The sequence below is a fragment of the Hippichthys cyanospilos genome, chromosome 1 (genome assembly GCF_059441005.1).
Source record: "Hippichthys cyanospilos isolate Australia breed blue-spotted pipefish chromosome 1, RoL_Hcya_1.0, whole genome shotgun sequence".
Taxonomy (NCBI): Eukaryota; Metazoa; Chordata; class Actinopteri; order Syngnathiformes; family Syngnathidae; genus Hippichthys; species Hippichthys cyanospilos.
Window position 1 is genome coordinate 14780740 of NC_142369.1, and position 24957 is coordinate 14805696.

The 24957-nt window shown below is 38.5% G+C and overlaps 2 protein-coding genes across 10 annotated transcripts in view; both read left to right on the plus strand.

Annotated features, from left to right (window-relative positions):
- Nucleotides 1–1395: 1395 nt before the first annotated feature.
- Nucleotides 1396–10588, plus strand: LOC148429384 (uncharacterized). The gene is made up of 8 exons (XM_088409973.1): nt 1396–1491; nt 1914–2056; nt 3628–3811; nt 5857–6000; nt 6235–6368; nt 7611–7822; nt 7928–8034; nt 9285–10588. Exons 1-8 carry the CDS (start codon nt 1469–1471, stop codon nt 9340–9342), a joined length of 1005 nt encoding a protein of 334 aa, XP_088266099.1. The 5' UTR covers nt 1396–1468; the 3' UTR covers nt 9343–10588.
- Nucleotides 10589–10953: 365 nt separating this feature from the next.
- The window catches only part of LOC148429385 (potassium channel subfamily T member 1-like), a 64173-nt gene continuing 50169 nt past the window's right edge, over nt 10954–24957 (plus strand). For all 9 annotated transcript variants that reach the window (XM_088409878.1, XM_088409910.1, XM_088409937.1 and 6 more), the window contains exons 1-3: nt 10954–11055; nt 16577–16625; nt 17554–17724. In XM_088409878.1, the coding sequence (XP_088266004.1) occupies nt 10983–11055; nt 16577–16625; nt 17554–17724 (293 nt within the window). In that variant the 5' untranslated portion in view covers nt 10954–10982. The remainder of the gene's footprint in view (nt 11056–16576; nt 16626–17553; nt 17725–24957) is intronic.

Genomic DNA, 24957 nt, shown 5'->3' on the forward strand with positions numbered 1-24957 from the left:
GACTGGCTTTGAACGGCTTACTTTGGAGTTGCTGTTATGAAAATAATAAAAATATTTGTAGCATCATTGCTTATTGTACTTTGGGAGGAAGCTGGAGTGCCTTTGGCACGGGGAGAACATGCAACTTTAAAACAAAACACTATAAAACAAACATAAACATGCATTTTGACCCATGATTTCTTTTATTAAAAATATCTGAGATATAGCAAACAAAAAACATACAATATCAGTCAAAAACATGTTTAGGTTTTCACTAACATTTTCCCAAGGCTATCAATACATCAAGCAATAATTCCATAAGTAGTAAAAGTACTGAATTAAATGGTGTTTCCACACTTTTGACACATGAACTAGGTAATTTTGGGTGTTTTGAAGATCTTACAAACATAAAAATAAGTCTTTTCGAAAAAAAATTATAACTTATTTTAAAATTATTATACAATGATGAAAATTTTAATTTACCATTCTTGTGTGTTATTGAAATATGCATAATTTCATGATCATTTTTAGATGTTTATGATCGGCTAGAAAGAGAAACAGAGTGAGAGAGAAAGTGAGAGAGAGAGAGAGAGAGAGAGAGAGAGAGAGATTTTACAATATTGTAATTTGGACGAGTTCAGGCACACTGTACACAAGAAGGCCAGTTCATGGGAAACACAAAATGAGGTGTTACCCCTATACAATTGTCTCCATAACACAAAATCTCTGAAATTAATCAAATACCATATATATGACATATATATATATATATATATATATATATATATATATATATATATATATATATATATATATATATATATATATATATATATATATATATATATATATATATATATATATATATACATATATATATATATATATATATATATATATATACATACACATATATATACACACACATATATATATATATATATATATATATATATATATATATATATATATATATATATATATATATATATATATATACACACACACACACACACACACACACTGTAACTGCAGTATGGTTTTTCTATGATTTGTAGGTTTGTTTGTTTTTTCCAATGTGGTCCAAACTCTCCCACAAATGAACTTTTGCATAACCTACATAAAGAAGATCTTGAAAGGGCCTGTGCCCCATACCAAGTCCAAACTCATCCCAATATACAAGCACCAACTGATGCCACCCTATCTAATATTGAGAGCATTTCAAGAATTCCAAGAGCGTGACAGTTGACAAAATGTTTAGGAGCAGTCTTGGGTTTCAAACTGCGATGATGGGGGGGGGGGAGGGGGGTTGAACTACTTGAGGGGGGTAGTACCGTTAAAGAGGGTGGGCAAGACAGGGTGACATTTCTCCTTGAAGCAACAAAGACTGCTCAGAGTACAAAAGTGTTGGAGCCGGTTGTTTTAGGACAGACTACAGCCAGCCATTGTGCAGGTAGAAACGCTGAGCAACATAACAAGGAGATAAAACATGGGAGTGTACAATGAACAAGGGTAAGGGCCTCTACTTTGTATACATTTGCAATTGACTGCGGTCAAGTCAACAGGAAAAAAACAGATTCATTTTAGGTTTGAAGTAATTGCTGGGTGTCCGATTTAAACCATGTACTGTGCCTATTATTTCCGTCCAAAGTACAGAGAAATAGAAGGAAAATAAAACATGTTTTTGGTTTTCACTGGACTGCGACAACCTGTTGAGTCAAATGCTTAGCAAAACAAAGTCATTCAGATTTTAATCTTTTAGAATATCATTTTGAGCTTCTTTGAGCAATTAGTCATTCAAGCCATGTCTCTCAACTCGCTGGCACAACATGTACACAGTATAATGAGAGCCAACACATATTTTTTAAACCAAATTCTACGCTGTCTTCATGTCACAATCTTTTGCTTTTTTAATCATTATTTTCTCTTTGCAGGGCGTCCTTTGAGGATCCAGAAAATCAGCACATGGTAATCAAGGATGGCAACAGCGGCACCGCCCCCAACCGCCGCATGTCAACGGCGGACTCTCAAAGCAAACTGCCCCCGGCAGATGTCGTCACTGACGTGATGTTTATGGGTCAGTGTCTGTTCGGGTAGTTGGATAGCTCATGTAGGATGAGATTAAATCCGGAGTGAACAGCCTCAGACAGAGGGGAGAAAGTTCAGCAGGTGTTAATGCCGCCATGATGGCGCCATCTGGTTAGTGTCTATTGAGGGAGACATTCCGCTTCATCCTGATGAGGCATCCTGGAGACACATTCTGTCAGACGACTCCCTCAAAGACTTTCAGTAAAACAAGACGGTAGCTTGTTTCAGGGGACACAAATGTTTTTTCCTCCGTGCTTACTGCTGTTAACATTCTTTATAACAATGAATACTTTCTGCTACGCTCGACATATAGCTTTTTTTTTTTTTTCACTAGCTTAACCACATACCCATAACTACTGACAAGGAAATGCTAATTTCACTAATTGGGAAGAAATACATCTTGCATCAATGTATGGGCAGTTGCTGAGATGATCAAAGTGTAGGTGAAAATCTACTGTAATGACCCAATCTTTTGATCATTTCTTCTATTTTTAACAAGCAAGCTAATGACTACTTAGTTTGTCATTTGTTTTTAATTCAACACAAAATTGGAGATTTCCTTTTTTTTTAATTGGGGTGTTATAAATTAAGTGTGCGATAGTATCGATCAAGTTTATTTTCATATGTATTTGTTGTGTTTGCGTGACCTGGACATTTAGGTAAAAACCATTAGTAGAGAAACAGTATGTTAGCTTGCTTTTTTGAGCAAATTAATGACTGATTATTTTTTCTTTTATTCAAAACGAAAGGGATTTTTTTTCAAGTTCTGATCAAAAATACAAAATAAAAAATGTTCCATTGATTTTTTTATTTTGTATTTATTTGTTGTATTTGCATGACCTGGAAGTTTAAGGAAACAGCAAATCGGGCAGTACTATGACCATAAATTGTCAAAATCAGCCATGTATGCTGATTACATCAAGTGAAAACACGTTGCAAACAAATTACTCTAATCACCTTCATCCATGATGGCTGACACTGCAGATTAGTGCTCTCCCATGCTTGCATGGCTTTTGTTGTGTAGTTCACTTTCCTCAACATTCCAAAAATATGCATGTTAGGTTCATTTAAGACTCAAAATTTTCTGTGATTTTTTTTTTTTTTTTTACATGGTCTATGGTTCACATAACACATACATACGGTATGTATTCTCGCTCATATAGGACTACTCCCACTCAAGCACTTCATAAAATGGAAGGCTGTATCCATTACACTACGGCACATTCAGTAGTCCCTATAAAACACCACTAGGTGAGAGTAACACTCTGAAATTAGCTCTGTTATTCATCTGGCAACTTTTACTTTATTTTTAATAATATTTTACAGTGCTTAAATTCCATTAAGATAATTCCCAACCAGGATTAAAAACCAGAAGTCAACATAGCTCGTAGAGTTTGTGTTTGAATTAGGAACTTCATCTATCTGTTTACAAAACATTCTGCTGCTTTACCACACCAGTTCATTTTGCAACATTAAATATTTATTTGGCCGGTCAGGCTAGGAGGACAGCGTAGCTTTAATGACAAATGTAACTTAGAATTTGCTGTTTTGTTTTCACAGTGGGCGGCTGGACCAAGGAAGATACCTCCTGTCTGGTCGAGCGGTTCTGTCCGGAATATAATAAGTGGAAGACAGCATCTCGCATGATCAAGCAGCGAGGCGACGTGGCTGTGGGCACCCTGGATGGCAAGATGTACACAGTGGGTGGCAGAGATAACATGCGATGTTACAGTAATGTTGAGAGGTGAGCTGCATTTAGATCCGAGCTTCCATAATTAACTGGCAATTACAACTATCTATTGCAATTGCAACCATCAATTCCACACAGTTGCCATAATCAATTAACTGTTTATCGCGCTCATCCCAAATTTCGGCATCTAATGCCTTGGTTTTGGGTGGAACAAGTTCCCTTGTTGCACAAGAATGACGGGAACAAGAGAAAAGTTAGCAATAATAATTAAACTTTAATTGAACTCAAAGTCACTTTGGAGCAATCCACATCTTTTGCAAGATTCATTCATTATTAACCAACATAGGATTACAAAATACAACTTGGCCAATCATGGCTCTCTTAGCTGTTATCAGAATCTATACCAAAGTGTCAAAATGTATTTCTCAGAAAAGTTTTCTAGTTACTGTTATTTACAGTTAAGAAAATGCAATTATGAAAATCCTACCATTACAGGTATAGGTATGCTTTCGTTGATCTGAATTCTGGGAAAAATGATACATACACAAGTAGTTTGTGTGTAACCTTGATAAATATACAAAAGAGACAAAATTTGATTTAAAAAAACAAATTGGAGTACATAATTATAATAGTTGATGTCACATCAGCCTTCAACTCTATTTCGATCTGAGCCAAGGCAGATGAAGCAAATATTAATGTATACATTTGATAGCTGTAAAGTACCTATATGACCGTTTTAATTTTCCTTCACGATCTGACAAAGGGTCAAATGTTCTCTGTTGAATCAATCCTGAATCAAGCTAATTTTGGACACAGCAAACATTGATATGTCACAGATCATAAAGTATTGTCCCCTGTAATTATAAATGTCCCTCCATTTTTGGCATTCAGTATGCTGCTAGACATGTCCCTGAACAGCAGAGGTCAGCATTAAAGCAGAATTTATTTGCGGCCCTGCAGACAACATGAGTCATTTGGGACATTTTCACAAGGACAAGCACACACGTACACTATATACTTGGCTCCCACACTATCAGGTAGCTTGAAGCAGCTGGCTACCCTCCAGTTCCCACAGAGAGACACTTCTTGACAAAATGAGCCTTAATAATGAGCCAGAGTTGGGAAACATCCACTCCAGCCTGCCGGGGTCACAGTTACCTGAGTGGAGGCATTCCCCGAAGGCTGCTTAGTGTTGCAGTGGGATTTAAAGTGCTTGATTGTGTTCAACCAAACACCAATTCAATAAAAGTGGGATGACAATGATGTTTAAGTGGGCAACATTTTCTGGAGCCAAGGCCAGCTAACCGTTCGACAAAAAGCACAGGACTTGCCAGTTGGCTCGGGGTATTCCATATTTCATGTCAGCTATACAAAATGTCCGTTTTCCTCGGCGCAGACTTTTCCATTTCCGTTGTGACTGGTTTGCTCCTTGATGTATCAGTTGCTAGTAGTTGTTTTGGTACTTTAAGTAGCTACGTTTCTGAGTCTAGTTCCCGTTGCTCGCTGTGGTTACGTTGGATCTTTATGTATAAAGACTTTCCAAATCCTCCTCCTCGCATGACAGCGCTTAATAAAACGTTCATGTATCTGTACTTTACTTTGTTACTATTATACTGCCTAAATAAAATGTTTAATTTTATTCCAATACATTTCCTTCCAGACTATTTCATAAAGACAATTACAAAGTTAATGTGTGCAGTATGACTTAATGGCTTATATTCCTATCGTGCTGTTTTGGTCTTGACGTCCATAATCTCCATCACCTTTTGGCCAGTCAAAGAGCCAAATGAATGTGACTAGCACCAGCCAATTATTACATTGGACACAATTGATTGCGCGCCAAGACTTCTGCCCAGCAACAATTGTCTGCACAATTACCTGATTTAACCAAGAATAAAAAAAAAATTACACAGCTTCCCCTAACAGCACACCCTAACTACTTATGCCCATAATCAGTTGTGACATCACATATACTGTATGTGTTACTACATCATCATTGGAAGACTAATTGAAACAAAACTGCTTGTTGTTCCTATTCATGTTCACTCTGATACCAAACCCCCTACCCACACCCACACCTCCACCCCCCACCCTGGCAGGTACGACCCAGACACAGACAGCTGGAGTGCAGATGTAGCACCCTTGAGCAGCCCCCGCAGTGGAGTGTGCGTGGTTGATATGGACGGGTACTTGTATGCTATTGGAGGACATGATGGTATTGCAGCCATGAATACCGTAGAGAGGTACTGTGGCACTATTTCTATATTAAAGTTCAATACATTATTAAAGACTGCGGTGAATGATACTCAAACAATGTCTTGTATTCTATGTGGGTGCAGTTGTTGTCATTGTGCTTTCTGACGCGCCTTAAAAGCATCTTATATAACGGAGTTGAAGACAATAAAAAAGCACATTTACTGATGACTAACAAAGGAGGTGTTAAATAGGTGTTGTTATTCTTTGTTGGGTTGCTGCAGGTATGATCCGAAAATGAACGCATGGAGCAAGCAGGCGCCCATGCTGACGAGACGCGCCAGAGCTGCGGCTGCCATGTTGGGGGATCACTTGTATGTGATCGGGGGCAATGATGGAGTCTTGGCTCTCAATTCAGGTATTGTTCAACATTTGGTTTATAGGCTCCTCATATAAATTCCTGCATTGCAATCAATGCAATGAATGTGGCGACATGTTGTAAATTCTATCTTGAGATACAGCTTTGTAATCGCTGGGATGATTCAATTGCTTGTAATGAGCAAAACGTGAAGAGTCTAGAGAAATACAGAGTATACATTTGGCCATGGTGTTAAGCACAAAAAGTGTGTTTTTTCGCTGACGTGTCTTATTGTTGGCTTTTTCCAATTAACCAATGTACATTTGCTGTCAGTATCTATTTATTAGTGTCTTAAAAGTAGATGGTACTAGGGAGCTCTGCAGCAAAAATAAAAAACACCATCATGGTACTTTATGCCTGCAACAAAGTCAAATGCCCTTTTAGTAGCAAAGGCTGCTAAACCTTAGCCTGGCACACATCCACTTGTGTTTTTGCAAAATAGGCGACTGTTATGTAAATCTTAAAATGTGTGACTTTTCATGAGTTTTATGTAATACATTATACCTTAGAGTTACTAAAGGTTGAACGATAGAAGCAATTTGACCCCTGCTATTTTGCTAGTCTGAGATAAAAGAACCAAGAAGTTTAATTCATTGTAAACATGAGGTTAGTATTAAAAAATAAACGTAGGTATCATTGGGTTGGAGAATACTGCATGCATGCAAAAATCACATATCAAACTTTTTTCCCTGGATGTTGGGGTGGCTATGGCCACTCATGACCACTATATTGCTCTGCCCATCAGGCCAAACACAACCAATGACTCCAGTAGTGGAACAAGCAAAATATGTCTTGATGAGGGTTTCTTTCTTTCCTGTTTTCAACTTTAAACAGCCTTTACACACTTGAATGCCGGAAACATGAATTCTGACCTTAATAATGTAATCTAGTACTGTAGGTCTGCTTACTTTGAGTGGATATGACCTAACACTCACATGCTCTCTTTCCACAAATGACCTGACCTTACCAGAAGATAAACAATGTTGTGCTGGCACCCATTTTTACTATATTCGTCTGTGAGAACTGAAGGCTTGTAAAATTCCCACAACCTATTTTGGCCAAGTTCGAGATTCTGCATTTTTCATTAAACTATATTTAAATAATTCAGGCTCATTTAAAGATCAGTCCACATGGTCATATGGTCATATGAGCACACTGTAGGCACTCTAACTGCATATTAGAGTTGTAGTATGCCTGTGTATCAGTAAACGAAGCCTTCTTCTAATTGTTAATGTTATACAGTGGAGAAATACAACCCTGAAGATGGCACATGGTCGGTATGCGCTCACATGTCGACCCCCAGAGAGAACGCGGGCTGCGCCGTGTACCTGGGACACATCTACGTGGCCGGGGGCAGAGATGACCTCGGCCTGGGTCTGTGCTCAGCGGAGCGTCTCGACCCGGACACCACCAGGTGGACTCCTGTCAAGTGCATGAGAAGCAAGAGAGACAATGTGAGTAGATGCGTGTGGGAGTTGAGGCCAGGGCCTCTGGAATGTTAACAGTATAACATTTTCCTTAACAGGGGACATCCTGAATGAAACTAAATTCTTTTTCAGGTGTCACTTGCGGTGTTCAATGGTGCTTTGCTGGCCGCGGGGGGCACTGATGGAGTCTCTGATTTGAAAACCATCGAAGTTTACAATAGTGAAAGCAACACATGGAGGTAAGAACAGAATTTGTGCAGTTCCTCCAGTTTAATTTCAGAGCTGTAGTCAAATTGTGGCTTCTAATTAGGAATACTGCACGCTCTTTCTATTTCGTGTTCCCTCAGTGTTGTTGATCAGTTGCCTTGCTTCATTTGTTTAATGTGTTTTATATTGCTTTTTTCTCTCTGGGGAGAACAAGTATTAAAAAAAGGACCATAGAAAATGAGAGGGCAAGGATTCTCTCACATGAATAAACTGAAAGGATTAGAAAATATAGCCAAATGAAAGAGAACCAATAGCAGGCGGTTGAAAATACATTTTGAGTCATGATTTTTATTGATTCAAGAAATCAGAACCTTTTTACATCTGTGATATTCATCTTATTGGAAACAAATATAATACGAAGAGAAAGGTACTCCTGTACCATTTTTTTGTATTATTTTGGTTGTAGATTTCAAATTTTACATTGATGTAGATATTTCAAATGATGCAATACAGTCTACACCACAACAAAATATAACAAGAATAATAAAAATTGCTTAATAAAAATTTGACTGTCAATCATAATAGACTTTTATAATACTGGTGATACATTGAATCTAAATTCCGATGTCAGTTTTGCATAAACAGTGAGTAGTATGTGATTTAAGAACAAATCCACCTTCCATCCATCTATCCATTTTCTATAGTTGTTTATTTTTTGTAGGGTCACAGGTGCCCATCCCAACTGTCCTCAAGCAGTCGGTGGGCGACACCGTGAACTGGGTGCCGCCCAGTTGCTGGGCACACAGAGGCGATTGACCATTTACACTCACAATCACACCTAAAAGTGATTTCAAGTGCAAAACTGCGTTCACCTTTGTCATTGACACTTGTATCGGTTTACTGCAAGTGTAGACATAGAGAGGCTGTAAATACATAAAACTTTTAAGTTAGTGGTAGTTATGGTTTCTGGCATGTACAACATGGCCGTACAAGGGTGGTGTTGTTTGGGGATAATCGGGTGATTCAGACTCAGGTGCAAAATAAATGTGATCAGGGCATTCCTATTAGAAATGTAGGTCAAAGACATAATTGAGGGTATCAAATGCTCCCAATGTGGCACGCCAAACTTTTGTGCTCCTCTCACTGACATTTAAATGAAACTGGACAGCGCACGGAGACAGTGACTGTGATTCATGCCAGGCTCCTATATAAGCCTTGAGGCTGCATCCTGCATCTGATTGCCTCGCTGTCTGAGCATTTCCCTTCTCTTGTCTGTTTTTAGACACTTTGGAAGTATGAAGAGTAAGCATCCAGGAGGACGAGTGGCTGTGCTATACTGAAAGCCAACAATGGAGCGTTATTACGTGAGCAGGACAGAAATGATAGAGCAAAGATAGGCTAATGGATGCCTGTGCCTTGCTCCAGGACATGCTGTGATAAGCTTCGAGCCCTGGCCGCATAATGACTGAATAATTGAACAGTTCGCTCAAAAATGAGTTGCATTAGTAAACCGCTGGTACAAAACAACGTAATCCACGCATTGAATTGAAGCGCATTATAGGCTAAAAGGTTACCTCTCTGTTATTTTTATGTCCCTTGCTCGCATAGGAAAATGGAGCTTTTGGAAGTGGCCTATACATGCTTGCACCAAAATGAGATGACAGAGAGTTAGCTTTTGTAAAGCACAGCGGAACATCTAAGGTATTTTGAAGCGATTTTTCAAAATGGAAAGGATAGAATTAGAGTTGAGAGTAAATTTTCCTAAGTCGTTAACTACAGTTCATTTTATACTGCCTACTTGCAGTGTGCATTCGAGAATTGTTCAATTGTGAAGTGGAACAATCCAGTTTGAGTCAATGCGATTACAATTCGAGTTTATGCTACAGCTCATATGAATGAACTTGTCAGTATTGTAGACCTAGCATTTTCTCTTCAACAGAAGCTGCTTTGATACATCTATATTTTAAAGTGGTACGATTCAATGCAGCCAAATCTTCTAAACTAAAAGCGATTTTCCTATTCAAATCGTTTTTTGTTACACCTGTATCTCTTACCCTCGTTTTTATAGATGCTTTGTACAAAGTATGTGCCTGGGTTGTTGTTTTTGTTACAACTAGAGTAGATAAAACTATGCGTGATGATGCTTGTTTACCTCACTGGAGATTCAGTGAGCATTGAACGGGGTTAGGACGAGGATGTTAATTATGCCTTGCAATCATCATTAAAGTTAAATGAGTGAGAGTTTATGTGTAAATATGAGTGAATGTGTGATGTATGAGGTTATCCTATTTTAACCTTTTGTGTTGTTGTTGTATGAAGGTGACAGTTGGACTCTTAATAGATTATTCCTAATCTCATTATTTCCTATTATAAAATTAAAATAGACAGATTGGAGGCTGAATATAATGCAGATTTTGTTCCACTGTGACAATATTTGGGGAGCACAGACTGGAGTCAAAAGGTCCATGGATAGAGATGAGATGTGAGTTGGGGATCTGTGGAGAGAATACAGAATGTTATAAAAGTGAATTATTGTACTTAATATTGTATTATTAGTATTGTCATTGAAATATTGTACCATGACTGTATATTGTATACAATACAATGTTCCTCACAATCATACTGCGTTGTGTGTTGCATCTGCGCTTCTCTATGCTTATTACCTCTCCGTCCACACTTTTTCCCGTGTAAACACAAACCCAAGGCTCACACGACACAGATCAAGTTCTGGTCAAAACTGGAGGAAATCAAGCACCAGAGTGAGGCGAGAGAGTGAGTGAGATGCGCCGGCTGCACGGCACACCATAAGTGGCTGTGTGGGCTTTAAAAACGATGACGCTCCAAGCGCTCTTTCCCCTCGAGGATAATGGGCTGAATCGCGGTGAGGCTGGCTGAGCACAAGGAATACACACAGTGAGCCGCAAACAGTCTTCCTGGAGACGTCAGCTATCCAGCCTCGCTCCCACTCGGCGCGTGCAGAATGAATGTTTTCTTCAACTTGAGGGGGTCTATTGTCAGACAGATGGTAGAGGATAGAGCAGCTCCAGCCCCAGGTACGTAGTAAATGGGAAATCTACTCTGTATGTCTTCTGCATTAAGAAGTTCTGTAGCTGGAGTTTGCATGTTCGCCCAGTCATCCTGTTGCTACAGTGCGTGTCCTCTTTAGCTTCATGGGTAACTGAAGTTTGGGGTAATAGGCAGGTCATTTTTAAGGAATATCTCGCAAATAATTATTCACACAACTGTAGACAATTTAGAGCCTCGAGTGAAAGGGAAAAATGATGTGGGATTTAAGCAAGAAGACACAAACTTCTATATAGGAAAGCTGAGATTCCAATCAAAAACCTCAGAATTGAGGCAGGAGAGATAACCACTCAAGCGTGTTTACAATGGCATTTTTTTGTCTGCTATTTTACATCAGGCAAGGAAAAACGTGAGCTTTACCTATGTTATTGTGTAAATATCACCATAAGGTACCTTTGAGCGCTTTTGTTGCAAAGTAAATAGCAACGACATACAAAAGATATTTTCAATTAGAAATCACAATGACCATCGAACAAGCCTCTCGTCAGATCTGCTCTCGTTCCCGATTCTACCCATGTTTATCCGTCTGCGTCTGTCCAAAAATTATGGGGATTTTCCATCAGCTATCTTGAAAGTAATGGCTCTGACATTACGCATTATTCTACAATGCCTCATAATCTCCAGGCAGGAGGTAAATCAATTCCTATGTTCAACAAAAATGCAAACTTTTGATACAGTGATGTAAAGTATGATGAATATTTCCAAAAGTTATTCAATATTGCTAAAAGGTTATCTAAAGCAGACTTACTGAAAGAGTTGTTTTTTTTAAATTGTACTTTATATTCATTTCAGTCAGATAGTTACATATGCATGATGGTCAAGCTCCCACAATTAAATGAACATCAAGCAAACAATGTACACACAAATGGCAAAAAATGTGAGCTTGGTACAGGGTGGACATTTTATTAACATTTCTCAACCAGTTTAGGCTGGTCACGAGCACACGCTGATCCTTAGCTTCATGGTTCCGCTATTAAGCTGGCTGTAATGATTAAGAATTGACAGAGTAGACATGCTAAGCATGCCAACATCATATGATGAAATATGATGACACATGTAAAATCTTCAATACGATACTAAACAATGAAGATCCATGATTTAAATGACTTGTTTTGATCAAATATGTACTTTGCTGTGGTAGATGAAACAATGTACAGAAAAATTATTTTGATGTTAAACAGGAAGTCCAGTCAAATATTTTCTTTAGAATAATATGTTCAAACCTATCCAAACATGGCATTCTTTTTTTATTGAATTTGTGAAATATGAATTATGAAAGAAAATGCTGCCTGCTGTTGACTGAAAATGACCTCACAGTTGCTCACGGCTCAGGTAACGCTGTATTGCGGCTCACCTGCCGTCTGATTTTGGTCATGTGACATTTGCAAGCTTAGCTGTGATTGGTCAGCTACTAAATTGCAAAGAAAACACTTTTCTTGACTGACTCATTAACCGCTTATGTCAAAGTGTATTTCATATCGCAATGTGGGTCATGCCTACAATGCATATGCGTCTGTCCAATGCAGAAACCTAGTCTTTTGTGTGCAAATTTTGCATCGACAATTAATATTTTACTATGTTCATGATGACTGAGAGATATCGGCCCCATTGTACTTTTTTATCCTCCATTATGAAAAGCACAATATCGTGTACAAAAAACTGCAGTTTAAAAAGCCGTAGGGAAAATTACTTCCATTTATTCATTCGGCACTATAGCGACAAAGTGAGTGATAAAAGTGTACTTGCCGAGCGAAATGGTGTACCTCTTTTGTGTCAACTTTCCACCCAGCCAAACAGCTCACTGCTTGGTCGGTAGATGGCGTGACGCCCGTTAGGTGCCTCCAGGTTGAGGCATGAGCGCTTCCCTCCCTCCACCCTCCTCCTCGTCCTCTTCCGCATCTGGTGTCCTCCAGAGGAAAAGATGCTGATGCTGACAACGGCATTTTCTCGCCAGTCGGGGCATTGCGTGTTTAGCTAGTCGACAACAAGAGGCGTCACTAGATGCCGTAGCGTGCTAAGAGACAAGCGGAAAGGAATTCGAGTGAAATAAGAAGGCGAAGCAGGGTAATGTAGTTCGTCAAGTAGCTAACAAAGTTGTTGCTATGGGACACGCGAGTCACTCCGCATTGGCGCGAAGCTGTGTTGGGTTGGCGGATTGATATTCAAATTAGCCGTCAGGTGTGTTGTAAATCTTTTCGGAAAAGCGCGTCCACCAATCAGAGCTGACTGAGACCGAACTACTTTTTGTGGCTGCCGCAACCCACCTTGAAAGAAACATCGAACGAATGACAGCTACAAGCAGACTGCTAGCTTGACGGAACCGTGCCGCGTTCAAGTGACGCAAATCGGTCGGACCTTCTTGACCTCCGACCGTCAGTGTTCCCGTTGACGTTTTTGGAAAGAAGATGACAAGGCTTTGTCACGGACACAGTGGTGGGGCAGACCTGCTGTCGCGGAAGAAACGCCTGAGAGCAAGTTTACGCTGATGGGACCGCGATTAAGAACGGGGACGCAGGCAGGTAAATGCAACAAAATAAGGCCCTTCACATGTTACTTTGTACGCTCTGTAAATCGTTTTTCTGTCGCAGTTATATAACGTTGAAGATAGGTATTTATCCTGTTTCTCTGGAAGTAGTTATTCAATATTATCTTTAAGTTCCTGTTTTTATATTTGTTAACACTATTGTAGGTAGAAACCTGACAGTTATTGATCATGATAATGTAGCAAAATCAATGTTTTTCTAACTTGGCTCAGGATCCAAAGTTGGTTCCAGAGTCGCTGGGTGCTGGTGCCTATCCCAGCCATCTTCGAATAGTAGGCGGCCTCCACCCTGAACTGATTGCCAGTGTGTCACAGGGCACACAGAGGCAAACAATCATTCACAATATACTTACCATGCATGTTCTTAAAATGTGGGAGGAAATCGGAGTACCTGGGAAAACTTGGGAAAACTCCTTCCATCAAAATATGCAAAGCATAAAAAAATGATAGAACAATTAAAATCAACTTTGTAGAAGTCAACCTGCTTTGGGGTTTTAATTCAGTCTCTTGCAACTTCTACGAACATCTTTCATTACAATAATGACCAGGAAGCATAGGGCATTCGATAAATTGAGCCGTGTTGCCCAAGTAGAAACTTTTAAGTGACAAATGAAATTACATTTCACTTCTGGAGACTGAAACTCCCTCCACAGAATGAGATGTTCCCTCCTCCATGCTCAGACTGTAAATGAATGGTGGCTGTGCAAAGTCACCACTGGGCTATTTTATTTAACCATCTCACTGATCATCAATTGAAGATGGCAGCTCTCGGACCGCAGCTGCCCAGTCATGGGCAGAGAAATTCTGTGTTGCAGATGGTATTATGGAAATTAGCCATGCAGAATGGCTGTTTCACAAAATGGCTTGTTCACAGACAATGTACATTTATTAATTATGAATTAATAACTCCAATTTATGTGGTTGTTATGATGCGTGGGCAGAGAGACTGATCTCCGAAAACCCAATTGACTTTACAGGTTTTCATAATCAGTTCCATTAAGAATCACATTTTGTTCTTGAATTTAAATGGTTGGACTGAAGAAGCCTGTGCTAATGGTAGGAATGTTTGATAACACTCCTTTAAAATTCCATTTGACATTAAAACAACAACAACAAAAAATGAGCAATTTCATTTTGACATCTTCTGCGGTATGGTGCCAAGTTATGCCGAGGGGGGACTTACATGCTCAGCCAGATTTATTTGTTTTGCTTTTTTTGCTTTGAAGGGACAATGTGAAAGATGGAGCAGCATCTATTGGTAAATTAAGAGGATTCATTGATTTTGAAGAGAGAACAAAATTAATACTCCAACTACCGCTACACTACATTTGCAAAGTTCTTCTTCACCGAGGATCCGTAGCAAAAATATGGAGGCGATGTCAGTTTCCTGTAGGTGTGCTGTGATCTGTGTTATATCACTACTGAGTACTAGATCTACGATTATATTTTTTTAATTATACTTTTTTTTTAAATTGCACATTGAATGAGTTTTTATATATCATTGAGATTTATGGTAGGGTTTGTACTATTAATTCATTTTAGTTGTCGCTAAATCTTACACATTGTTCATATCAGCAAGCCTCCATGAGTACTGAATACTTTAAAATAGGGCTGGTATTGGCCCAATATAAATACCTGCTATGGGTAATCCCCCATCTCTACCTTACAACTGATAGGTTTTGTTTAGTAAATTGCAGTCTAGAGCAGTAACTCTCAAATAGGAGGTGTCTATGCCCCTGGGGGTACGTAAATGAACTTCAAGGCGTACGTGAGAATTTTTCACATGATTTCAGCAGGTTTCCGCTTAACTAGCATAATGCTGTTTTAATGCAATGTCAGAAATGTTAATTTTTTCCTATCAAAGTCAGAGCAAATTAATTTGCACAAATTACTGGTAATAGCAGCTTATTTCTAAATTCTGTTAGTAACTCCTTTTCAAAACGTATGTCTTAATTTTGTTAAATGTTATTTTTATTCATTTAATATTTTTTAATCATCATTTATATTTTTTTATGTTATTTTTTCTTTAATTATCCTGTTGGATAGGTATGGTATAAGAGTGCTAATATTAGAGATTTGGGATTATGACCAACATAATACAGTTTCTCTTGGGGGTGCTGATATTGGACTATGACAACCGGTCGTTTTGTCGTGAACAATTGTACTTGATTGCATGGCTTTTTTCTTTTAAAAACTGGAATATGGTACAATAATGTACATAATGTTCTGCAATGGGCGGTGCAATAGTGGTCAGGTTGTCGGACGGGTTGTTGAGAAATCATCCATGACGGTAATAAGGCAAGCGCTATAAAAAAATGCATGGATAGTTCTGCATTTGGCCATTCTTAGATTATGAACATTTCATACTTTTTATTAATCTACAAACCAGTACTAGCTACACTTACTTGCTTCACCTTGCTCCATCTGTACTTTTGACCCAAATCTGCACTCTGTACTCCTTCCAGCAAGCGTTCATTACCAGTTGTGCCTCATATATGATTTTTTTCCTTTAAATATATAAAGGTCACTGTTCAGTTCACTGGAATCCTGTAGGGCTTAATTGTGCGGTTGTGTTTTCCCTGAAGGAAGCATGCAACCTGCCCCCATTCCCGTCCTGATGTCCACCCACCCCTCTTCACCTGTCCCCTGATGCCGTTAAGTCCACTCAAAGCTGCCCACGCCGTGTTGTGGCAAGCTCTCAGAGCGCAAGGTTTTTATGTATTGTTCCCACTGTCATGGCTTCGGAGAGGAATCCAAACAGGGTGCCCAGACGCATTAATCATGAGGCTGGCCAAGTGAAGCCATTTGTAAAATAAGATCAACAAGGATTAGACAGATAGCACATGAATGAATTACAGCATCTGTGCTTCAGTCCTCTAAAGAACTCTTCTTTTTTTTCTCTCTTTTTTTTTTTGTACTGGATCCGTCATTCCGACATGATCCACAAGAGGCAGCCATGAGCCCTCCACGCCGATCATCGAGTTCCCATAGCGACAGGTAATTTCTTGAAGCACTTCGTCTCTCCTTTCTGTGACCACAAGGAACACATAATTGATACTGTAAAGCAATGTGTGTCCAACATTGTATGCATATAGTACACGCACAAATGCTTTCAGGTGTGTACGTATTCATGCATCTTTAATTCCTCAAGTGTGTTCCTTTCATTAATTTTAATAACACATAGCAAACATTATTATACAATTATATTTGCTTTTTGGATCTTATCATCATGAAAGAAAAACAAGATAATTGAACATGTTCAATGTGACTGAACGTGACTATATGTATAATTGGCTCAGTAGGACAGCTTTTAAATTTGTCTAAGGTAAAGTAAATCCATACATATATACATTTTGTAACGTGTGATATAGTGTGCCGTTTAAGCAGTGATTAAAGTAAAACATTTCTCAAAAATTATCTTCTGTGCATAGATTTAAAAGGCTTTCAGAAAAAAGTTTTCTGTGTAGAAAGTGAACTGATTATAAAGTCTGTTTTTTTTTTTTCCAAAAATTAGGCCAAACAGCTAGAATTCAGCTGTGACCTTTGAGGAAACTCATTTCATGAGGTTATAGGCTGAAATTTGTTAAATAATATGTTAAATATAGGTTTTCATCATAAAACATAGATGTCGTAAAAGATACATTTTATGCTCTTGAAATTCTTGCTTCATTGCTTATGAAATGCAATTTAAAATTTTCCATTTAACTGTGTTTTGTTTAGATTTTGTTACTTTTTAAAATTAAAAGTCACCTTTAATCTGGTAAAATCATGTTTTTTCAAGTGAATGTGTGACCGTTTTAGTACTTTTATATTTATCATTTTACGATTTCTATCCAAACATTTTTTTCTTCAGTATATACTTCTTGTGCTTTTCACCGTCTTTATCATCGCATTACTTCTTATGCTGTACATGGTCTTTATCCAGCAGGCCCTCTACTGAGACTCTGCAGAGGAACAACAGCAGCAATTCTGGTGTCATTCTGGACATTTCCGCTCTCAAGATGGCTGAAGTGGATACCGAAGTGCCTCCTCTTCCACCTCGCTACCGCTTCAGGGACCTGCTGCTGGGAGATCAGACCTTTCAGAATGATGACAGGTAGTGTAAAAGCTCTTCTAAGACGCTTCTTTTGGAAGCCGGTATACAGTATCTGCATCCGGTTACTTGTACATACAGTGAGTATTTTTACTGTCCCCTGCTGTGTCCATGCTACTGCATTTGTCTGCACTTTTGGGAGCCTCCTAAGGGTTGAATTATTGTTACGGTTTGAGAGGACAACCAGCAGATGCTGTAGCAGGCCCGGGAGGGCAAAGAGCCAGCAGAGCATCGGTGGCGCTCTCCGTGGTGCTGAAATAAAGCTTCGAGGATAATTTCAGTGCTGCAGCAGAGCAAATGGACCGTAGGCTTCCTATTGCTTTTGCCAGCTGCATGAAAACAAAAGCCACCATGAGGCTAATTACCATGACTTAAAAAATAAAATAAAATAAATAAATAAACCACATAGGCACTTCTTAATCTTAAAAAAGAGTGATTCTAAATCAATGTCACGCCGCAATCGATGCCAAAAGAGATCTTCAGGTGTGTCCCAGGTCCCAAAAATGTTTTTTTAATTAGAGATATGTTTCCTCATCGAACAATCTACCTGGTAATTAATCTCTTAATTTGCTTTTTGTGACCATTTTGTTTTAAAAATGTTCTTCCCTATTATGTGAGCTGAGGAGACACGTTTTAGCTGTCTTTTTTATCAGACATGATATCTTAATTTCTTATCAAGGAAGATGCAATGAGAACATGGATCTGAAACCTTTTAACTAGGATATGGGGATAAAATGTAGATATGGTTTACTGGTTTGCTTAATGATGCATTGTACTGCCCATGTCATTTTCAACTTGCAGAATAACCAACAAAGGGATTTTTCCATGTGTGTAAATTCTTAGTTTGTCGTATTTCTGTTATTGATTTTTGGGGGAAAACAGTTCATGCTATTAGTCCAGTGATATATTTGGAATATGAAAGGAGTAAGAAACTCAGCAAATGTTCATAATGTCCTTTCACACTCCGATGTGAGCTTTGTTAATGCAACATCGGTGCATCGCTGCACCCCTTGATCGCAACCAAGTTGTTTTATAATTAAATCCCTCCATCCAACAGGCAACGCATTGTCTATGTTATCTTGTCCACCTCAGGCCTCTGGTTGCTCGTGGATACCGCAAAATCTCAGTGATAAATCAATAACAGTGTTTGGACGGCTTCTGTGCTTCACAATTAGCTCATTGATCCACTGCATGTGTGAATGTGAAGATTATTCCCGAGAGTGGGTGACGTGTCTCATGTGACATGACTGTAAATAAGATGTTCTGCTTCGTCACCATCGCTCGCCATTCTGTCTCGACTCGGCTTTGTCATTTTTGGTTGCGCTTGCTGTCACTTTCAGAGACTCCCAGCTGTGCACTTTTGTCAATCAGATTTACATCAATTGGAACCATTATTGTAGCCCCGTAACATTTTAAAGTTGCACTCCAATGTTTTGCCCAACACAGAAATCCTATATGCTGCTATATTTTCCCTCAGAGTCTCCCGATATATTGGACTACAAAGCCTTTTCATTTATTCATGGAGATACAGTTTTTTTTTTCTTTCCCGACTGCTGGCATAATAGAGGAGTCAAAAAAAGTCCAAAAAAATTGATTAATCTGTTGGTTTTGTTGATTAATTGATTTTTTTAACATGTTTTTATTTTTATCTCTTCATTCAAAATTATTATTATTTTTTTCAATTTGACAGTGCAGAAAAATGTTTTTAATGATTAATTTATTAGTTTGGTCAGTAAAGAATTAAATTGATTTCCAGATTAAAAGCAGGAATTTGTAAATATATTTTTGAATTGAATAATGATAATAAGTCTGCTTGTATAGGGGACGAAAGAAATCTGCAAATAGCAACTCTTGAGAAGTGTAAATTTGGAGAATTTGGAAAATTAGCGGTTTTAAACCATGAATCGATTATCAAAAGTATTGCTTAGTTTGATTTTGGATTAGTTGTCAATGGTTGCATCTCTGTTTACGTGTTTGTTTTGTTGTCACAAACACATGTTTCCACACAAATAACAGCTGTAATGCAACACTCCCTCTCTCTCCCTCTGCACATTATGAAATGCAGTTGAAAATAAAGATGCTAGAGGAGTGGTAGACTGCTATTGATGGTGCAGTCCTGTAATTGCTGCTTTTGCGAGCTACAGAGTAGAAGCAAATGATGTCACTGAGCTTTGGGGACCCGCCATTAGTTGATCTGCCGCATCCTCACGCTTTGCAATCTTGATTATTTCCTACGCTGAAGTCTCATCAAGTGAAAAGCCTGGAAACAAATTAGCCTCCGGAGGGAGATGCACAGCCTCCCCCTCGCTGTCTTGATGGCGTTTGGCGTCTGCTTGCTTACGTTTGTCGTACAGCGGGCTGGAAAATTCAACCGCAGTGGACTGAAATATTGAGGCTGTCCAGAAAAATGTACTTAACATTATTTCCTAGATAAGTAGGGTCCATTTAAGAGGCATGTTTATTTACAATATGCATTATGCAACACAGTTTATTACATATTGAGCAGAAGGTAATGCCACGAGAATGTTTAAGGCAGCTTTATATAAGATATGCACGACAGTTTGATTATAAAGCAACCTGTTGGCATATGTGTGGCAAATATTATGTGTATGTAATGTTTGACTTGTCTGCCACTTAAAGAGATTCAGTGTTTAAATCTTCCTGTTGTGGAGAGGGCTTGTTCTTTTCCCGCTTGCTTTGGTTTTCTCCAGCTTTCTTCTACATTCCAAATACATGCACTTTAGGTTCATTGAAGACTAAATTGTCCATAGGTGTCAATGTACTGTAAGTGTGAATGGATGATTGTACCCTGTGAGTACATGGTGACTGGTCTAAATTGTAAATGGAAGTTGATAAATATTCATCATATGTAGTTAGTGTGTTTTGGGATGTTGGTCTGCGTTGAACCATTATCTCATAACAATGTAGTATCCTTTGATTGGTCAGCCCTGGGTACGCTCCACCCCTTACCCAATGTCTGCTGGAAAAGGCTTCAGCTCACCCGCAACCCCAATAAACACAAACACTTTAATAACTCGGATGAATAATGTATAGAAATGCTTTGATGTATACTTAATATTCATTTTGTATAATTTTAGCAGTACAGTTTCCCTACAAAATTGAGTTTTTGAGCACATAAATTTAAACTTTGGGTTTTCCACTGAATTTGTCTTTTTTTTTTTTGCAGGGCAATTAGGCTTCACATTGTTCCTGCATTCAATTTGGATTTTCTTAAGTGGAAAGTTAATGCTTCCTTGTTGCGTCACCAAATGAATTTCTTTTGAAACATCACTAGACTGCAGCTATAATGATCAGGTTGATATATGTAAAAAGAAAAGTTTCAGACTGCTCTTTTAAAAAGTCAAAAAGTTGACTTGTCACAGATGTCTATTCAGTCATCGGTTTGATGCCCAACACACCCACGAATCGCAGCCTTTCAGCAGTCACCTAATATGGGGGGGGGGGGGGGGGGGGTTCTAGTGACAAGTGTGGGGGCTTGATGAAATAGGTGCTAAAATAGCAGCCAGGATATGAACTGCCAGGCCAGAAAATGAAGTTTTTCTTTATATACTGTACATCCATGGAGTTCTAGAATGAAAGTGTAGTGTGCATGAGTATAATTGTGGGCGCGTCAATTTGGTAAACCCTTATTTAGTCCACTTTTACTAAGTGGTAGTGAGATTGAATGTGTTATTTTGTGGATGTAGGGGTGGGTATGTGGAAGGGGTCTCCTTCCACAGATGTCATTATTTCTAGTCTAGTGTTTAAGAACTGTAATGACTGCAATTGTGTGAGCTGCGAACGAGTGTATGTTTGTTTGTGTGTCCACCTGTGCCATTCCTATTATACCTTGAAGTGTGTGTGGGTTTATTTCTCAACGTGTCAGCCAGTGAAAGGGGGCTTGGCTCTGCCACCGTCAGAAATAGAAGCGAGCCTCTTATGCACAGAGGCAAAAAAAAAAAACCACACAAAAGAACTGCGGGTGGAAAATTGGTTCCATCCATCTTTCCCTCTCTGTGTGTAATCTTGCAGTTTTTTTTTCTTCAAGTGACTGAAAAGGGAGAGATGTGGACAGAATGGGCAGTGTTAATTGTCTACTAAATCACCTCTTAACATCTCCCTGTGAGTCGAGACGTTGTATCGAGAATGATTGACCTGGCAGTAAAATTTGCTACTATCATGTATAGTAAGAACCTTTGTCTTAGTGGGCGCCCTAAAGCATCCATTTGCTGCATGTTTTTCTTACTAGTACTAATGCTAATTGTAGTTGTGACCCTTGTTGTAATTACCGTATATTGGGTAGACTTTCAGAACAGAAACACCCATTTGTTTAAAAATGTAATTTCTGCAAATGTAAAAATTATACACGTATCACACATAGACAATCCTACAGTATACCTAAGCAGGCAGTGATGAGTGGCAGGAACGAATGTTGCAGGCGGCACACTTTTTCTGAGACTCAAATACATAGCATCGGAACATCGGTCACAGTTGGTTTCTTTACAGGGTGCCCAGTAATTCAGTGTGTGGGCACTTACCGTTGGACATCTTGCTGGTTCTAGTCCAAAAAAAAAAGTTGTGGCTGGCTGCTGGGGAGGTGCCATTTTTACTTCTGATCCCTGCCAATTTGTCCCCCTGTCTAAATGCCTTTGACTGCTGCTTTGTGTATATTCCGACTCTCATGGACATCCCTACCTCAGGAGTAACTGTGCTATATCAAAAGGTTTTAAAAAATCTTTTAAATTCCATCTCACTCTGTTTACTGGTGAGTGAAAGCCCTATGATGGAAAGCTAAAGATTCAAGCAGTCAGACCGGGTTTTTTTGTAAGGAGCCATTGTTGATATCCTGATAAACAGTGATAGGTGACAAATACAGCTCAGCATCAATATAATAAATCTCTTTTGAAGTGACATGACCAAACAATGTTTAGGGATATCACAGTTTAGTATACACCACACAAAATACACATTTGGGCTGTGTCGTGTAGATTCGTCCAACTGCAATTGCAGAGAAAGTCTCGCTTAGTTTACTTAGGTTTGCAGTAATCATCGCTTCAACTGGCAGGATAAACTCATTTACAGGGCAGTAACTATGGGATGAGATCTGTGTTTTGTTTTTGTTTTTTTGGCTTGTTGTCCCAGAAATTCAATCAAGCATAAAGGAGAATGTACTGTCTGTTAAGCCACTGTATTATAATAAAACAGCCAAACATTGTTAGAAAGCCAGCCAATGCTTCAAAATAAACTGTAGGATATCAAGTAATGTATAACACAAACGACCTCGGCACACTTTTGTTTTGAAGTTCCTACCATAAGCAAGGTCATGACAACGGTCTTCTACTTAATCATCTTTACCGTGCAGAGTGAGCAGCATTCAATGTAAACAACACTGTTCTTTTTTTTTTTCTCGATTGATGTTTATTTTTTGTTTTGTTTTTAGGCTGAGTTTTTTATTTCCCTGCAGTGAGATGTCATGCGGGTGATCAACAATAGCTAGGCGGTCCATTGGTCAACTGTGATCAACTCATTTAGGGTGACTCATGAGGGACCACACGTTTAGAATCACAAAACTCGACGGAAAATGATTATAGATCACCCACTTTATTAAATTTTATTGGAGGTTATGGTGCCTACATTGCCCTGAATTTTAACAAATATATTGTGCAGTGTAAATTTTAAAAAGCAGCGGGTTCAAAACATATTTAAGACAAAATAGTATTTTGTTTTGACATTTATATAACTTGCTTTTATTTGAATTTGTTTTATTTGTTGTATTATATTGGCATGCTCTGGATTTTTTTAATACTGTATGTATGCTTGTATCTTAACTATTCAAGATTCAAGAGTTTTATTGTTGTATACATAGTAACCCTACATAATGAAATTCTTATTCTGCTCACTTCCCTGAGCAGACTTAGATTCCACACAATAAGGCAAATAATAAAGTAGGCAAAAACAAAAACAAAAAAACTGTAATTTGTCATTCTGGGCAGTGATAATAAAGCACTAATTCCAGAATAGACATTCTGAACATATTATGGAGTTGATGGAGTGAACAAAACTATATAAAGTACATACTGTATGATATATATGTACATACTATGTACAGCACTTTATGTGTATTTATGTATGTATTTACTTATATTTATTTACAAAGAAAAAAGGCTCAGGATTTGGAAAATGTGATCACATTGCTACGCCTATGACTTCACCGTTTCGACTAGAAAATGGTTTGATAAAGCGAGAAATGCATCTTAGCTAACCACTGTTCATTTCCTCAGTACTTTGCATCGACTAATGATTCCTAGCAAGTCCTGAAATCCACCCTAATTTAAAATGGTCTACTCAAAAATGGCCCTTAATTTGGGTAGCTTCACTATATGTCCATTTGTTCCAACTGCGCATTTGTGGATATCTGACTGACTGTGTGTTTAGCATGTTCAATATATCAGAGTCAGTGAATAATTAGAATCCTCCCCCTCCAAGCCCTGTCAGGGCTCATATTCTTTGGCAGCTTTTCCCCTGACAATGGGTTGTGGGTATGTGCTCATTTTCCTCTTCACTCAATAAGATATATCATTTTGCTTGGGTTATATCACATTGATAAATGATCCCTGTAATGAAACTTTTTGGTAGCTGGCAGGGCCATCTAATTCGCCATTACTCTGCTTCATACGCCTGGCTACACACAACAAAGACACGACCCCAAACACCTCAAAAAACATGACACTTCAAGGGATGATGCCCTTTTTTTCATACTGTAGCTTGCTAAGTCCAGTACGTTTATGTAGTGGTAGAAATGGTTCTCAAGACATTCTAAACCAGGGGTGTCAAACATACTGCCCGCGGCCCGCTTCCGGCCCGCTAATGGGTTGAATCTGGCTCCTTTAAAAATGGGCTGAATATTTTTCAATATATGAAAAACTTGAAAATGTTTTATGAAAAAGACTAATGTGAATTGTTTTATAATGAACAGTGATGTGGTGCTTGTACTGTTTTAGACAGTATTAAAAAAAGAACAATACATTTGAAGTTGTTGTTTTAAAGTTAAAGTAATACAGTGGGCCCCTGTGTTACGACCTTAATCCGTTCAGCGGCTAGGCTCGTAACTCGAATTGGCCGTATGACAGGCAATCCAAACATCTGTTAATTAGTGAATGCTTGCAACGCGTGCAAAAACCTTAGGTAAAAACATCACGACTTTATACACATATTAAAAATTAGTAACATAATCTA